This window comes from Arachis duranensis, chromosome 3 (assembly GCF_000817695.3).
Source record: "Arachis duranensis cultivar V14167 chromosome 3, aradu.V14167.gnm2.J7QH, whole genome shotgun sequence".
In the NCBI taxonomy this organism is placed as follows: domain Eukaryota; kingdom Viridiplantae; phylum Streptophyta; class Magnoliopsida; order Fabales; family Fabaceae; genus Arachis; species Arachis duranensis.
Window position 1 is genome coordinate 104,438,307 of NC_029774.3, and position 15,499 is coordinate 104,453,805.

General features: G+C 35.5%; 2 protein-coding genes across 3 annotated transcripts; both read right to left on the reverse strand.

The window, feature by feature from the left end:
- Window positions 1-6,790: 6,790 nt before the first annotated feature.
- LOC107479955 (probable phospholipid hydroperoxide glutathione peroxidase) lies at window positions 6,791-8,557 on the reverse strand. Its single transcript, XM_016100069.2, has 6 exons — window positions 8,226-8,557; window positions 7,994-8,070; window positions 7,761-7,822; window positions 7,464-7,582; window positions 7,136-7,303; window positions 6,791-7,024 (listed from the first exon to the last, which is right to left on the reverse strand). Exons 1-6 carry the CDS (start codon window positions 8,493-8,495, stop codon window positions 6,995-6,997), a joined length of 726 nt encoding a protein of 241 aa, XP_015955555.1. The 5' UTR covers window positions 8,496-8,557; the 3' UTR covers window positions 6,791-6,994.
- Window positions 8,558-9,238: 681 nt separating this feature from the next.
- Window positions 9,239-13,967, reverse strand: LOC107479956 (FT-interacting protein 7). 2 transcript variants are annotated; one of them, XM_016100071.3, is made up of 3 exons: window positions 13,849-13,967; window positions 12,861-12,942; window positions 9,239-12,415 (listed from the first exon to the last, which is right to left on the reverse strand). In XM_016100071.3, exon 3 carries the CDS (start codon window positions 12,370-12,372, stop codon window positions 9,331-9,333), a length of 3,042 nt encoding a protein of 1,013 aa, XP_015955557.1. In that variant the 5' UTR covers window positions 12,373-12,415; window positions 12,861-12,942; window positions 13,849-13,967; the 3' UTR covers window positions 9,239-9,330. The 2 variants fall into 2 exon arrangements, with proteins under 2 accessions (XP_015955557.1, XP_015955558.1); XM_016100072.3 differs by having other exon boundaries at window positions 13,690-13,952.
- Between the last annotated feature and the right edge of the window lie 1,532 nt (window positions 13,968-15,499).

The following is a 15,499-nucleotide window of genomic DNA, read 5'->3' on the forward strand; positions in this document are numbered from 1 at the left end:
ATTTCTGCTACCACTAAGTCAACCTCTAACTATGAAGGTCAGTTAAGTGAATAAATTAATTTAACACCTAAAGTCCTAGTCAACTCCTTAAGGAAAGACTAGAGTTATAGGAATCTAAATTAATCAGCAAGAATAACAATTATCAATCACGATGAGTTTGATAACTCAAGAGTCACCAATTAATCAACCAGAACCAAGAATATAGAAAACTAAATTAAAATCATAAATATCTGGAATACCTCATATTATATTGAATGGAGATGTCAATTCTAACATGGAAAAGTTCATAAGCCAATTGGGCAACATAAATCAAATACAAATAAAAGCTTCAGAGTAAACAAAAATAGAAGAGAAACATAAATTATTGAACCTGGTACAAAGAAACAATCCTAATGACTAAAAGAAATCCTAATCCTAAAACCTAAGACAGAGAGGAGAACCTCTCTCTCTAAAAAACTACATCTAAAATATGAAAAGTGAATTATCAGTCGTCTCTGAAGTATGAATGATGAATGAATGGATTTTCCCACTTTATAGCTTCTAATCTGTGCTTTCTGGGCCAAAAACTGGGTCAGAAACAGCCCAGAAATTGCTGATTTCAAAATCTGGTACGTATAGGTCGCGGGAAAGTAACGCGGAAGCGTTGTCCACGCATTTGCGTGGATTGAAATTCGCAGATGCGATGCAGGCACGTCATCCACGCGTTCACGTCGCCTAACTTTGGGGCAGCTATGTCAAATTATATATCGTTGCGAAGCCCCAGATGTTAGCTTTCCAACGCAACTAAAACTGCGTCATTTGGATCTCTGTAGCTCAAGTTATGGTCAATTTAGTACCAAGAGGTCAGGCTGGACAGCTTTAGCAGTTCCTTTAGTTCCTTGTATTCCTTCCAGTTTTGCATGCTTCCTTTCCATCCTCTAAGCCATTCCTGCCCTGTAATCTCTGAAATAACTTAACACACATATCAAGTCATCTAATGGTAATAAGAGAGGATTAATATTAACAAATATAAGGCCAAAGAAGCATATTTTCAATCATAGCACAAAATCCGGAAGGAAAACGTAAACTCATGCAATTAGTATGAATAAGTGTATGAAAGATTGATAAAATCCACTCAATTGAGCACAAGATAAACCATAAAATAGTGGTTTATCAGGCATCCACATAAGATCTTATCACAACACTCCCCTTTGGATGACCATTTAGGATTATTGCCTCGTTAAAACCTTACTAAAGAAAAACCCAGTGGAAAAAAACTTTAGTGAAGGAAAAAGAGTACAATATCCTTTAGTGATAGGGACTGCCTCATTAAAAACCTTGTCAAGAAAAACCTAATTGGAAAAAACCTGACCAAGGAAAAAAGAGTACAGTCTCCCCCTCTTGTCGACATCATTTAATGTCTTGAAATCGGCGCATCCCAATCTCATGTACCAATCTTTCAAAGGAGGATTTTGGGAGTGACTTTGTAAATAAATCTGCCAAATTGTCACTTGAGCGGATCTATTGGACATCAATTGTTCCTTGATTTTGAAGATCATCAGTGAAGAAGAATTTGGGAGAAATATGCTTTGTTTTATCACCTTTGATGTATCCGCCTTTAAGTTGAGCAATGCATGCTGTATTATCTTCAAACAGGACAGTTGGAGCTATCTTATGATCAATCAGTCCACATGATGATAGAATATATTGGATCAGACTTCTGAGCCAAAAATACTCGCGACTAGCTAGCTTTATGAATCTCTAGTATTTCGGCATGATTAGAGGATGTTGCAGCAATTGTCTGTTTCGTGGACCTCCATGATATAGCTGTACCCCCATATATGAACAGATATCCTGTTTGAGATCTCCCTTTATGTGGATCAAACAAGTATCCAACATCTGCATAGCCAACTAATTGTGACTTGGATCCATAGGGATAAAACAATCCTATATCAACTGTTCCATGAAGATATCGAAAGATTTGCTTGATTCCACTCCAATGTCTTCTGGTTGGAGAGGAACTATACCTTGCTAGTAAATTCACAGCAAATGATATATCGGGTCGTGTATTATTAGCAAGATACATTAGCGCTCTAATGGTACTAAGATATGGTACTTCAGGACCAATGATATCTTCATTCTTTTCTTTAGGACGGAATTGATCCTTCTCCACATCCAAAGATCTTACGATCATTGGGGTACTCAAGGGATGTGACTTATCCATATAAAATTTTTTTAAGATCTTCTCTGTGTATGTTGTTTGATGAATAAAGATCCCATTTTTTATATGCTCGATCTGCAGGCCGAGACAAAATTTAGTCCTTCCAAGATCTTTCATCTCAAACTCTTCTTTTAGAGTTTTTATAATTGTTGGAATCTCTTCATGAGTCCCAATGATATTTAAATCATCAACATACACAGCAATTATAATGAATCCATATGTGAATTTTTTTATGAAAACACATGGACAGATATCATCATTCTTGAATCCATTTCGGGCCAGATACTCAGTAAGACGATTGTACAACATTCATCCAGATTGCTTTAGACCATATAAAGATCTTTGCAATTTGACTGAGTATAACCCTTGCGAATATTCATTGGATGGTTTAGATATCTTTAGTCCTTCAGGAACTTTCATATAGATACCCGATCTAATGAGCCGTATAAATAGGCTGTTACCACATCCATTAAATGCATATGTAGTTTATGATATGCAGATAAACTGACCAAATAACGCAATGTTTTCGTATCCACTACAGGGGAATACATTTCTTCATAATCTATACCGGGCCTTTGTGAAAAACCTTGTGCTACAAGTCGAGCTTTGCAGCGCACAACTTCATTTTGCTCATTTCGTTTTCTCACAAATACCCATTGGTATCCAACAGGTTTTACATCTTCAAGTGTACGGACTACAGGTCCAAAGACTTCACGTTTTGCAAGTGAGTCTAATTCAACCTTCATGGCTTCTTTCCATTTTGGCCAATCATTCCTTTGTCGACATTCTTCGACTGATTTTGGCTCAAGATCCTTACTTTCATGCATGATATTTAATGCCACATTATATGCAAATATTTCATTGACAATTGTCTTATTTCGGTCCCATTTCTCTCCTGTAAAGACATAATTTATCGAGATCTCGTCATTTTCACAATTTTCAGGTACCTGAACGTCTTCTAGCGTTAAAATCATATCAGAATTTTGGACAACTGCAGGTGTCTCTACTATGTCTTTTTCAACAGGAATCGTATTTACCTCATTTCTCTTTTGAGGATTTTTGTCTTTGGAAACGACAGGCCTGCCACGCTTCTGTCATGAATTTGCTTCAGTGGCTACTTGTCCTACTAGGACGTCAATTCGAATTGGGACATTTTTCGCGGGTATATAATATTTAGTTATCCTCTTTGTATCGAAAAATGCATAAGGCAATTCATTTGCTACTCTTTGCAAATGTATAATCTTTTGAACTTCTAGTTCACATTACCCTGACCGAGGATCTAAATGCATCAACGATGATGCATTCCAATTAAGTTCCTTTTCAGAAAGCTTATTCTCTTCCTCTAATGTTAGAAATTTTGATTCATCAAAATGACAATTCGCAAATCAGGCTTTAAATACATCCCCCAGTTTGTATCTCAAGATACCTCACTATAGAGGGAGAATCATATCCAACATATATCCCCAATTTTCTTTGGGTCCTATTTTGGTGTGATTAAGTTGTGCAATGGGAACATATATCACACACCCAAATATTCTTAAATGGAAAATATTTGGCTGCTGGCCAAAAGCTAATTGCATACGAGAAAACTGATGATAACTCGTTGGCCTCAAACGAATAAGTGTTGCGGCATGTAAAATAGCATGCCCCCAAACTGAGGTTGGGAGATTTATTCTCATAAGTAAGGGTCTAGCAATCAATTAGAGACGTTTAATAAGTGATTATGCGAACCCATTTTGTGTGTGAACATAAGCTACTAGATGTTCAACACTTATTCCATTAGCCATACAATAAGCGTTAAATGCTTGGGAAGTAAATTCACAAGCATTATCAAGATGAATTGCTTTGATTGGATTTTCTAGAAATTGTGTTTTTAATCGAATAATTTGAGCCAGTAATCTTGCAAACGCCAAGTTGCGAGAAGATAATAAGCACACATGTGACCATCTCGAAGATGTGTCAATTAGAACCATAAAATATCTAAAAGATCCACATGGTGGATGAATAGGCCCACATATATCACCTTGAATCCTTTCTAGGAATTCAGGGGACTCAAATCCAATCTTTACTGGTGATGACCTTAAAATTAACTTTTTCTGAGAACATGCAGCACAACAAAATTCACTAGTTTTAAGAATCTTCTGGTTCTTTAGTGAATGTCCATGGGAGTTTTCAATAATTCTCTACATCATGGTTGTTCTCGGATGACCCAATCGGTCGTGCCAAGTTATGAATTCATTTGGGCTAGTAAACTTCTGGTTTACAATGGCATGTGATTCAATTGCACTAATCTTGGTATAATACAACCCAGATGAAAGTGAGGGTAACTTTTCTAATAACCTTTTTATTTAAATCATGAGTTGTGATACATAAGTACTCATGATTTTCCTCATTCATTGTTTCAATATAATATCCATTTCGGCGAATATCTTTGAAACTCAACAAGTTCCTCATAGACTTTGTAGATAATAGTGCATTATTTATTACAAATTTTGTTCCTCTAGAAAACAAAATTATAGCTCTTCTGGAGCCTTCTATCACATTGCCCGAAACAATAATAGTATTAACATACTCTTCTTTTGGCACAAGATGGGTAAAATATATATCCCTTTTAAGAATAGTGTGCGAACTTGCACTATCCGCAAGGCAAATATTTTCAGAATATATCCTTGCCATTTTTCTTCAAAGACAAATAATAATAATGATAAAATGAGTAGAAGTACATACACAGTAAAATTATTCACATGAATACTTAACAAACACACATATTAAATTATTCCATCATTGATCAAATACCCAATATTTTTTTAGGATCCTCAAAGAAATTAGATACATCATAATGAGTGGTGAAATTTTCATAATTTGAAACAAAATTTGTTTCCTTTCTTTTGTCATTCTTTTCAAGGATGCTTGATAAAGATCAACTAGGTGCCTTGGGGTACGACAAGTACGTGACCAATGGCCCTTTCCACCACAACGGAAGCATTGATTTACTTTGCCCATTGTTTCTTTCTTTATCCCACTTCTGGTGAGATCCTTTATGAACATAATTCCTTTTTCTTCTATAATTCTTCTCATTACTAAAACTTTGCCATTTACCTCTTCTAATGTAATGATTTGCTGCATTTACTTCAGGAAATGGGGCGGCACCAGTTGGACGTGCTTCATGATTTCTCAAAAGTAACTCATTGTTGCGTTCAGCAACAAAAAAGCAAGAAATTAACTCAAAATATTTTTAAATTCTTTTTCTCGATACTGCTGCTGCAGGAGCACATTCGAGACATGGAAGATTAAGAAAATTTTCTCTAACATATCGGGTTTCATAAAATATCACGTCTTTTCATGATTATACTTTTTTCAAGGTCTTTCCACAGATCTGCAAGATCTTTTAATGTGAGATATTCATTTTTCAATTATACGTCAAGATGACGACGAAAGAAAATTATGCTTTGACTATATCCTTCTGGGATGTATTATTTTCAGCCTTAACGATATCTTTAAGATCCATTGAATCAAGATGGATTTTAGCATCTAGTATCCATGGTAAATAATTGTTTCCAAATATATCAAGAGCATTGAATTCAAGATGAGAAAGTTTCAACATAATGAAGATTTGTTATCTAGAATCTTCCTAAAATTTCGTTAGAATTTCGTACTGATAACGTGTTATAAAAATAACTAAATAAATAAATAAGAAAGATGTAACTAATATAAAATAAAAAAATATAAAAAGAAAAAAAAAGAGAAAGGTGTTTTATTACTTTTTATTTATTGTTACTGTGTGTTTTTATTAAGAGACTTAAACCTCTATTTATAAGATAACATTTTTCAAACTACAATAAATAAAGTCATCCTTAATAAACTAAGCTACATTGAAAATGGCTGGACATCCACCTAAGATCTCATCACAACATATTCATCACTACTAAATTAAAACTAAAGTTTTTCGAGAGGTAATCAACGGCCAAAAACAACTACTCATCTTGCTTAGCTCTTGCCGTATATTGCACCACAGCCACGTGGCTGTTGACAGCGGCTTCTTTGCCAACACACAGCCACTTCTCTGCCAACAACCGTGGCCACCAGAATGCGTATGGGGAAGGCATTGCCTTCAATCCTTCATCCTGCTGTCATGCAATGGGACAATAGATGCAAAGAAGGAATTTGAGATGGATTGTGAGACCAACATGGCATGATAGAATCAAGCAACAAGTACATAGGATTTGGTGTGTAATTTAGAGGAACAGAATACCATGGTCCTCCTGCCAATTCTTACAACCGTGGTTGCAGTAGCCATAATCGCTGCAGGGGCCGCGCCGACGGTTCCACCGATAGTTAAATTAGTCATAATCTTCTTTTTCGTATTTATAGTGTCATTATTAGAACATACAGCTTTATGTCAATTGGATTATTGGAGCCATGAACAGCTCTAGGTATATAGTTATAGCAGGCAGCACTCTGATTATTTCGCTTATTTCTCTTTTTCCTTGAGTCTTATTGATATCCCTCTGTTTTTGAACCCAGCAATTGTTTACTTTGTGCATTCCAATTTCCAGCAATTAATCTAATAAGTAGAATTGTAGAAACATAAAACCAAGACAGAATAGCATCATATTTAACCAGGAACAAAAGGATACTGTTTTAACAACCAAATTCACTTAAACGGTAGAAGCAAGTACATAATTTTATGATGCTGAGCTAAGCAATACATCTGCAGTAGATTTTGTTATTCACGTTTTACATATTCTAATGATTATTCATTTGATGGTTTTTCTCCAAGCTATAATCTTGGCTTCACGCATCCAACAGCTTCTTTATGTCCTTCTGCATTAACACCAACAACAACAGATCAGAAGAGAAATGAAGCCGATAGTGTTATATATAGATTTTGAACTATGTAAAAGCTAATGTAGCCATCATACAAACTGTGTTTACCTCGATGCTTAGAGGAGAAGTAGTGGGTGCATAACGATCCACAACATTGCCCTCTTTGTCAACAAGGAATTTGGAGAAGTTCCATTTTATGTTGTCCCCAAAGAGTCCACCTTTGCTTGATTTAAGATACTTATACAGTGGAGCAGCATCGTTACCATTCACATCCACCTATGATAAAATGCAACAAGATTTGTGTATAAGTTGAAATTGTTTCAACCAAGAAACTAACACCATCATTTTTAGAAAGAAAATGTCTTCCATGTAAAATACACGGAGGAAAGATTTAATATTTCTTTAACGAGCATAAGAATGAAACCAGAGTTTGTACCTTGTCAAAAATGGGATACTCAGCTTTGAAGCGAGTGCAAGCAAATTCTACTATCTGCTCATTAGTTCCAGGCTCCTGTGCCCCAAACTGATTGCAAGGAAATGCCAGGATTTCAAGACCTGAATAAACAAGAACATGGATTTTATAAAGGTTGATGGACCCCAAGCAAGCAAGTTTGATTCTTATGTGGTTATATGTACCTAAGTTTCACAAATTACTCCCTAATCTAATTAGCGACTGTTTATAAAGGTTGTGGAAGCATAATATAAGCCTATGAATTTAAGGGTTTATACAAACCTTTCGCCCTGTATTTTTCGTACAATTGACTCAGCTCTGTATAATTAGAATTGGTCAAGCCACTGCATCATCAAACATGATAGTATCAAGCTGAATAGATTAATCCAAAGGTGAAAGTACATCAAGATAAATTAAACATGTATGATATACACAAGGGCTGTCTACTCTACTGCAATTCAGTCATTAGCCAAGGTTTTTTGACAAAGAAATTGAAAATCGGAGAGGCGTTTTACCATTGTGAGGCAACGTTGACAATGAGAAGAACCTTCCCTTTGTAGTTTCCAAGATTAACATCATTTCCCCTCGCATCCTAAGTCAGAACAACACATCAAATCCCTGGATCTTAAATTTTGTAAGTTATGGAAATAAGTAACACAACATGCATTTTCCTTTCTTCATGTATTTCTACTAACAAATTAATTATTATATCTATTACTAATTAAAAATAATCTAGATAAGACATACCTTAACGGTGAAATCGTGGACTGATTTGGGAGGAGATGATTGGCTGGCCATGGTGTGATCTGTTTTCAAACTAAATCGCAACGGAGTTGGAGTTGGAGTTAGAGTTGGGATTGATTTGAAGAACGAGATATGATGATGCCGCTGATAAGGCCGAGAGAGTGAAAGGGTTTTGGCTTTAGGATTGATCAAATAGTTAATAGAAGAAGAAAGGGGTGGAACCACTCTCCTTATGCCTCTGCCGAACAAGATACGAGTTGAACTACAAAGCATTGAAGATCCAACTAATTTATATAGCGTCTTTTCTCCGCATACTGCACTCTTCTTCTGTATATTGTTCCTTTCCCACTATGATATACTCTGTGAAACGTGAACTATTGAACAATAATGCTTACACGTGGATGCTTGGCGTGTCCACACGTGGGAATTAGTTGTCCAAGTGCCGCCTTAGCATTAAGCAACTCATGTTTTATACAAGAACAAGAATCATCAATTACGTCATCATTTATCTTTAAGAAAACGGGTCAAATATTATTGACTTATTGTTAACCAAGTACTCTAAGTTAATTATTACAAAGTAAAAACACATTGGTAATTCCACAACACTAATAAAACTAAAATTTAGCTGATATAGAATAAGGACCAAAGCTAAAGTTATCGATTAAACTTTTATAAAAATGACAAAATTAAATTTGAAGTTTAATATATATTGATATTTATATTCATTAAAAATTATTAAGAATTCCTCCTAATAATAATTTTAATATATATTCTTAAAAAATATATTTGCTAAATCCATAATATTATATAAAAAAAGTTCAATAAAAAACGCATCACCTTAATTAATTTCATTTAGTATGTTTTGAAATTTGTATGATGATAGTGTAACCTTTACAACTCTCATTGTTCTTTATTTTTTGATGATCTTGTATGTTCTTTCACAGTATAAAAGATGGAACCTGACTTCTTTACAAGCCAAATCAAAAGAAAAGGAAGAAGGAGATATTAATACGGGATTGAAGATAAAAACATGTCTAGACAAACTTGAATGAAGAAAACAGGACCAAAAGAAAAGAAATAAGTTACAACTTAGAACATGCATTATTCTTTACAACATACTATCTGTTCTTGCGGGCAACCGTCGGAAGAAGTTGATAGGCGCCGACGGAAGCCTATGCCGGAACCTGGGATGCCTCATAACATAGAAGCCAGCCAAAGCAGCCACCACCTGAAACGGAGTAACATACAAAACCACCGCAGCAAGAAAACAAAACACAACGAATATAACCGTCGCACGTGGGTCCCTCCAATTCAACAGCGCCTGAATCCTCTCACCCTGGCTGGCCAAATCACCAACAACCGTCTGAATCCTCCCACCCACACTCCTCAACCTATCATACCTCATTCTCACAAGATCAGGGTTCCGGCTCGTAGGAAACGTATCGAACTCTTCATCCAACTCATCCGGTTGCACCGTGTGCGCCTGCGAAATGATCGTGTTCATGTGTGGCGGGTACCTTGGCCTATACCTATAGTTCCACACACCGATCAAGAACATATACAGAAAAACCGTTGGTAAAATCAGTTCCGGGAAGCACACCAGCATCAAGAAGAGGACATGAACTAACACAGTGGTTATAACGTTCTTCCACATGCAGATATCAGAGAACCATTTTCCAACGGCGAATAAACCTGAGAATACCGTCATGAGCCTGAAGAAATTCGCCTTGCTTCTCCTCATGCTCCATAGGTGAGAGTCCACGTCAGACATATACTCAACCACCTCCTTCCGGAGCGGTGGCTCTGCTCGACCCAGCCGAGCCGCGACTATGGTTACGGCTTGGTGTCGGAGCATGTCGAGCTGCATGAGGGAGAAGGGTCTAACGTAGTGCATTTTTGGGAGGAGAGGTTTGGAGTATAGATACATCATGTTCGTGAAAGAGGTGCATGAGAATCTTATGGCCAAGTGCAATTCACCCATTTTCTTAACCCCTGTAGGGTGAAGAACTAGAAGCGGATATGAATGTGTGTAGATTCTACCTGTTTCTAAAGTCGAAATTCGGATTCTGACTTTTCCAATTTTCAAGTCTTTTGAAGAACCTTTTTCCCCAATTTGGCTATTGTCAAATACACCTACAGTTAGAACTGTTGCCGGATCGAAAACCTCCCATGTGTATTGCTCGTTGTATTTAGGGCACAAATTATCAACAATTGTTCTTGTTCTGACCCATTTGTGTCCATACTTTGCAACGCAGTAAGTGTCAGAAGTGCCTCTTCCATCTCTTGTTTTCATAGGGTGGAGTCCAACAGCATTCAACACTCCAAGTTCAAGAACACCGATCGGTGGCCGCCATAATTGCTTTGCAGTTGGACGGAGATCGCTGCTGTAATGTGTTGATTCATCAAGAACATGGTAGCCTCCATCGAGGCACACACGGAGGTGAATCCTGCTAGAGAATTTCTCTTTCTTTATCTGATCAATGTCAACAGCAATTGGTTTTTCCAAGTTGAACCATCTTGAATGAATGATTCTGTCATCTGCACGCCTCTCTATAGAGTTCAGTGGAATGATCACCCTGCCAATGATCTCATCTTTTCCTGGCTCCATTCGATCTTCCACCGTGAGGACTAGATGATCATCGAAAGGCTCGGCCGCAACAAACACAAGATCCTCATTCCAGAGTGAACTCAGAGTCCTCGCTGGAACTCTCTTTGTTTTCAATACTTGGTGTCCTATTTGTGCCTTGACGCACACGTCAGGGAATCTGTTTTTCTCCGTAGGAACTAGATCTTGCGCCTCAACAATGTTGACGCGCACGTACCATAGCCTTGGCGCATGGTAAACCTTTGACCGCAGCACTGCGGTCGAAGAAGGTGTGGTGTCAACAGAGCTAGCAGCTGCATCTGAATGCCATGCATCACAGAAAGCCTCATCTGCTTGTGTTCCAATCCACACAGCAAGCATCAACTCCCCTTTCACCTTATCCCCTTTCTTGTCCTCTAATCTGTACCATTGCGGCGCCAGAGGACTATCCGGTGGAACTCTCAATGGAACTTCATTGATATCAAACCTCAAAATCCCTACAAAGTCATCTTTCATCACAAGATTCTTGTCTTTGATCACAACTTCCATTACAGATGCCTGCATCCTCTCCTTTGAGAATGCAAATACCTGATTCCATTCTGGATTCTGACTCTTGTCATAGTGTTTTGTAATTCCTCTGTAGTTTCCAATTCTGACCTCAACAAATGGATCAAGGCTACCAGTGACATCCATGGAAGGAAGCTCGCGGGCCTTGACTACCCTTACATAGAGAAAATACATCCTTTCCACAAGATCATAAGTGCTTGATGTCTTGTCCTTGTGAATAACACGGCCTCCAACAACTCTTCCCCCACCAAGATATGGACTTGTTTCTTTGAGGGCGTAATCAACTGGTTGAACCGACGAAGCGCGCATTAGGACTAGTTTTGGTGGTTGTGCTTCAGATTTTATTGCATCAGCTTCATGCTTTGGTACATAATGTTTATCTGCATAGGCAGAGGAATGATGTTGATGTTCGTTTTGGTGCTGATGTTGGTGTTGGTTATGGTTTGGATTAGGTAGATGATGAAATGTGTGCACCTTTTCTCTAGATGATACATTGTTCATCACCACAGAATCTGCATGTCCATGAACTTGTGCTGCATGATTATTTGTTGTTACAGACTCAGCCGGAGCAGCAACTGGAATTGAGGATTTTATGGCTTGATCGTTGGTGATGTAGACTTTGAGGCCAAGTTCTCCTCTAACACGAGAAAAAATGCCGCGCTTTTCCAGTGGATAGTGCAGTACAACAGCATCGGAGTAAGGGACAAAAGAAGTGCCAGTGAGGCTAACCTTGCCAAGAAATGAAGTGGAGTTTGTGGCTCTGACTTGGTTGTAGACATAGGCATCAAGGGTCAGGTGGTGAAGAATGGAAGGTTCGGATATGTTGAAGTAGAAGCTCTCATTCCAAACAGGATTCAGATCTTTCTCTTTGATGGTTGTACGGAATTTCTGGCCATCAAAACATAGTTCCACATAGGCACTGGATGAACCTTCTCCATCTTTAGAGAGTAGATTGTGGGCACTAACCACATCTATCCCTAACTTGAGGTTGTTCATCATAATCAAAGGTTTCTGGTTTGAAGGAGATTTGAGGTAGTGACAACTGCAAGATAGAAATAAATAATCACTTTATGACATCTACAAGTTTCTATTTGTCAAATCTTCTACTTGATAATACGCATATAACTTTATCTAAGGTGTATGTTTTTAAGAATATGTCAATGAATTTTCAAATGAAATAGGAAAATAGCCATTTGTCATTCATTTGATATCCTGGAGCATACTCTGTCCAAAGTCTTACACCACTTTGTTCTCAATACTAAAATGCTATCCTCTATATTAAGTAGCTTGTACTAGTACACATTAACACATGAACAAACAGAATAGTATGAAGTATATTGTATTTTGGGGGGAGGGCTAGGCACTAGCAGTAGTGTTTATAGTATAGTGCACTTAAAAAAGAAAAAGAAAAAGAATCAGTCGGTGACATCAGTTCCAGTTGAAACAGAAAATGAAGTAATAAAATTTGACACTCTTAAATCACTCACCTTTAAGAGCAGAACTGCAGATGCTATAGAATAGTGACCCTGTTAAAATCTTTGTTCATCGTCCCTTAAAGTTTTTCTATATCTGCATAATGGTATATTGATTTGAAGTTGTAAACTATAAACATTAAAAAAAGCAGAATGGTTGAGTGCTAATAAATCAAACAAAACTATGGATTTCTTTATAGGAAATAGCAGAAATGGGTTCTCAAGGTAAATATTTTTTTCGATTTGAAGCAGAGGCATGTGCAAAAACTCCCTTGAAGGAAGATCTAGTTACACTTACACGCATTTAAAGAATGAGCATGTGACAGTGACACTTTTTTCAGCTAAAAGTTAGCGATCCATTAAACACGGTATACACGAGCTTCGTGCAGGTGAATGGAATCATTTTAAAATTGTGATTAAAAAGTAAAACAATACCGTCAAGCACAACACAACAAATAAAAGTACACGTTCATGGTGCTACTTGCAACGCAATGTTTCCATGTAAAAGGGACAAGTAAAATATATACAACTCATGGTATATACTATATGGTATACAAAGGAGGGATAAAAAAAAAAAGAAAATCAAATCAATGAGGAAGAAAACCTATATATTCCCTTGAGTTTCTCACAAACACATGTAGCTCCTATCAAGGCTATATATCCAAACATAACAAAAACAAAAAGCGTGAAGCAATGATATTGTACTTTATTATTTCTTGTTTTAGTCTCAGGTGGTTACAGAACAATATAAATGTATGGGGAAAAAAAAAGAGAGATAAGATTTCACTTCACAATTGGAGTTTGAAATGATGATGATTCTTGAAGCAAAAGAGCATCCGAATACCTCATTTTCAGAAGTGCCAAGACTATGCAAATGCAAGCAAGAATACTTTGAAAGAGAACAAGGTGGAAGCAACAAAGACACGTGAATGAATATCCCTATGGTAAGTGCAAAAGGAAAACATAGGCTCAATTGTTATATATAGAGGCCGTGAAGTCTTACCTCAACAAGGTGTTTAGGTTTGGAAGATAGGCGTTTTTACCATTGAGGATCAGGGGTTGTATTATACTAACTAAATTGCTGTACAGCATTCATTTGAGATTACATGGAAAGCCCCTTATGAGCCTAATGTTAATATGATCAAGTCACTAAAGACTCAAGTAAGTCAAGTCAACTTGTTGGAGCATGAAATACAGCCAGAGTATGGGTAAAGAGTGGTGTACTGCAACCAAGGAATTAAATGCTTGCATTATCTTACTGCTAAACTTGTCAGCTAGAAATTTAATGTATATATTATTTTATTGTTCTTCCCCTCAGGTCCATTATTTTTATGTCAAAGGAGAGTGATAATTAAGTTTTTAAAGATTTTGATTTCACATTAATTAAGTTTTTAAGAAAAAAGTATTAATTTATGTTTTTATAATAAAAAATGATGGATACATTATATTTTTGATTAATTTATTATGTAAAATTTAATGGTGATGTTTATATATATTGTTAACTATTGTGACGTGTCTATTTATAAAAAATTATTACTTAGATAATAAATTTAAAGCGAAATTTTACCTGATTTAATAAGATTTATAATAAATAAAGAATAATTGATAAATGTTATATAAAAATTCAAAAAATAATAAATATTTTAACATCTTAAACTAAATTATTTTTATGTTCATATAACAATAATAAAAAATGTAGATAAAATATATATCTATCTTTTATTATTATAAAAAACCTAATTAATATTTNATTATGAATTATATTTATACACTGAATTATTATTATTATTATTATTATTATTATTATTATTATTATTATTATTATTATTATTATTTTGCATTGGGCAACTTAATTAAACAAACCCACAATACGCTAAATCCTTTATATCTCCCAACTTTTTCAAAAAGAGAAAGTATGATATAGCTCTATATTCTTATACAGACTGCAACTGAATAGAAAATACAGAATGAGAGTAAAAATGAATGATTAAGCATATTGATCTCATCACTTCTTTTTTTAAATAAAATATAATTCTATTATTAAATAAATAAACACTTTTTTTTTACTATTAATATATGGGTAAAGTATATTTTTTTTATTTTAATGTTTGTGATTTTTTAAAAATATTTTTATATTTAATTTTATTCAATTTTATTCTTAACATTTTTTATTCCTTTAATTTTATCCTTAACATTTTTAATTTGTGTCAATTTATTGTTATGAATTTTTAATTTTGTCTATAATATTTTACATAGAATTAACATATAGGAACAATTTTGACACCAATCGAAAACATTAGTAAAAAATTAAATACAACTAAACATTAAAAATATTTTTGAATAAAAAAACACAAATATTAAGGACAAAAGTTGAGTTAAAACCTATTTTAGCCCCTAAAATTTATAGTCAGACTCAATTTCGACCCTCAAATTTTAATTTATCTAATTGACTCCCTCAAATATTGAATCGTGACTCACGTTTGTCCCTGAAGTTATTTCTGTTAACAGAGAGCTGATTTAGCACGTTAACTTGTTAATATGTGTATTCACGCAGGACCCAAATTATCATGGTGGAAGTGTATCGTTTATATGATGTGACAAAAATTATTGATACTCAATTTAACCCCTCTAAAAATGTTAAAATCCTAAGTTAC

Coding starts and splice junctions, on each gene's coding strand:
- LOC107479955 (XM_016100069.2), bottom strand. CDS start 8,495: ATGCTTTGTAGTTCAACTCGTATCTTGTTCGGCAGAGGCATAAGGAGA. Junction 8,071..8,225: donor TCCACGATTTCACCGTTAAG/GTATGTCTTATC, acceptor GTTCTGACTTAG/GATGCGAGGGGAAATGATGT. Junction 7,025..7,135: donor CTTCTCCTCTAAGCATCGAG/GTAAACACAGTT, acceptor GTGTTAATGCAG/AAGGACATAAAGAAGCTGTT.
- LOC107479956 (XM_016100071.3), bottom strand. CDS start 12,372: ATGATGAACAACCTCAAGTTAGGGATAGATGTGGTTAGTGCCCACAAT.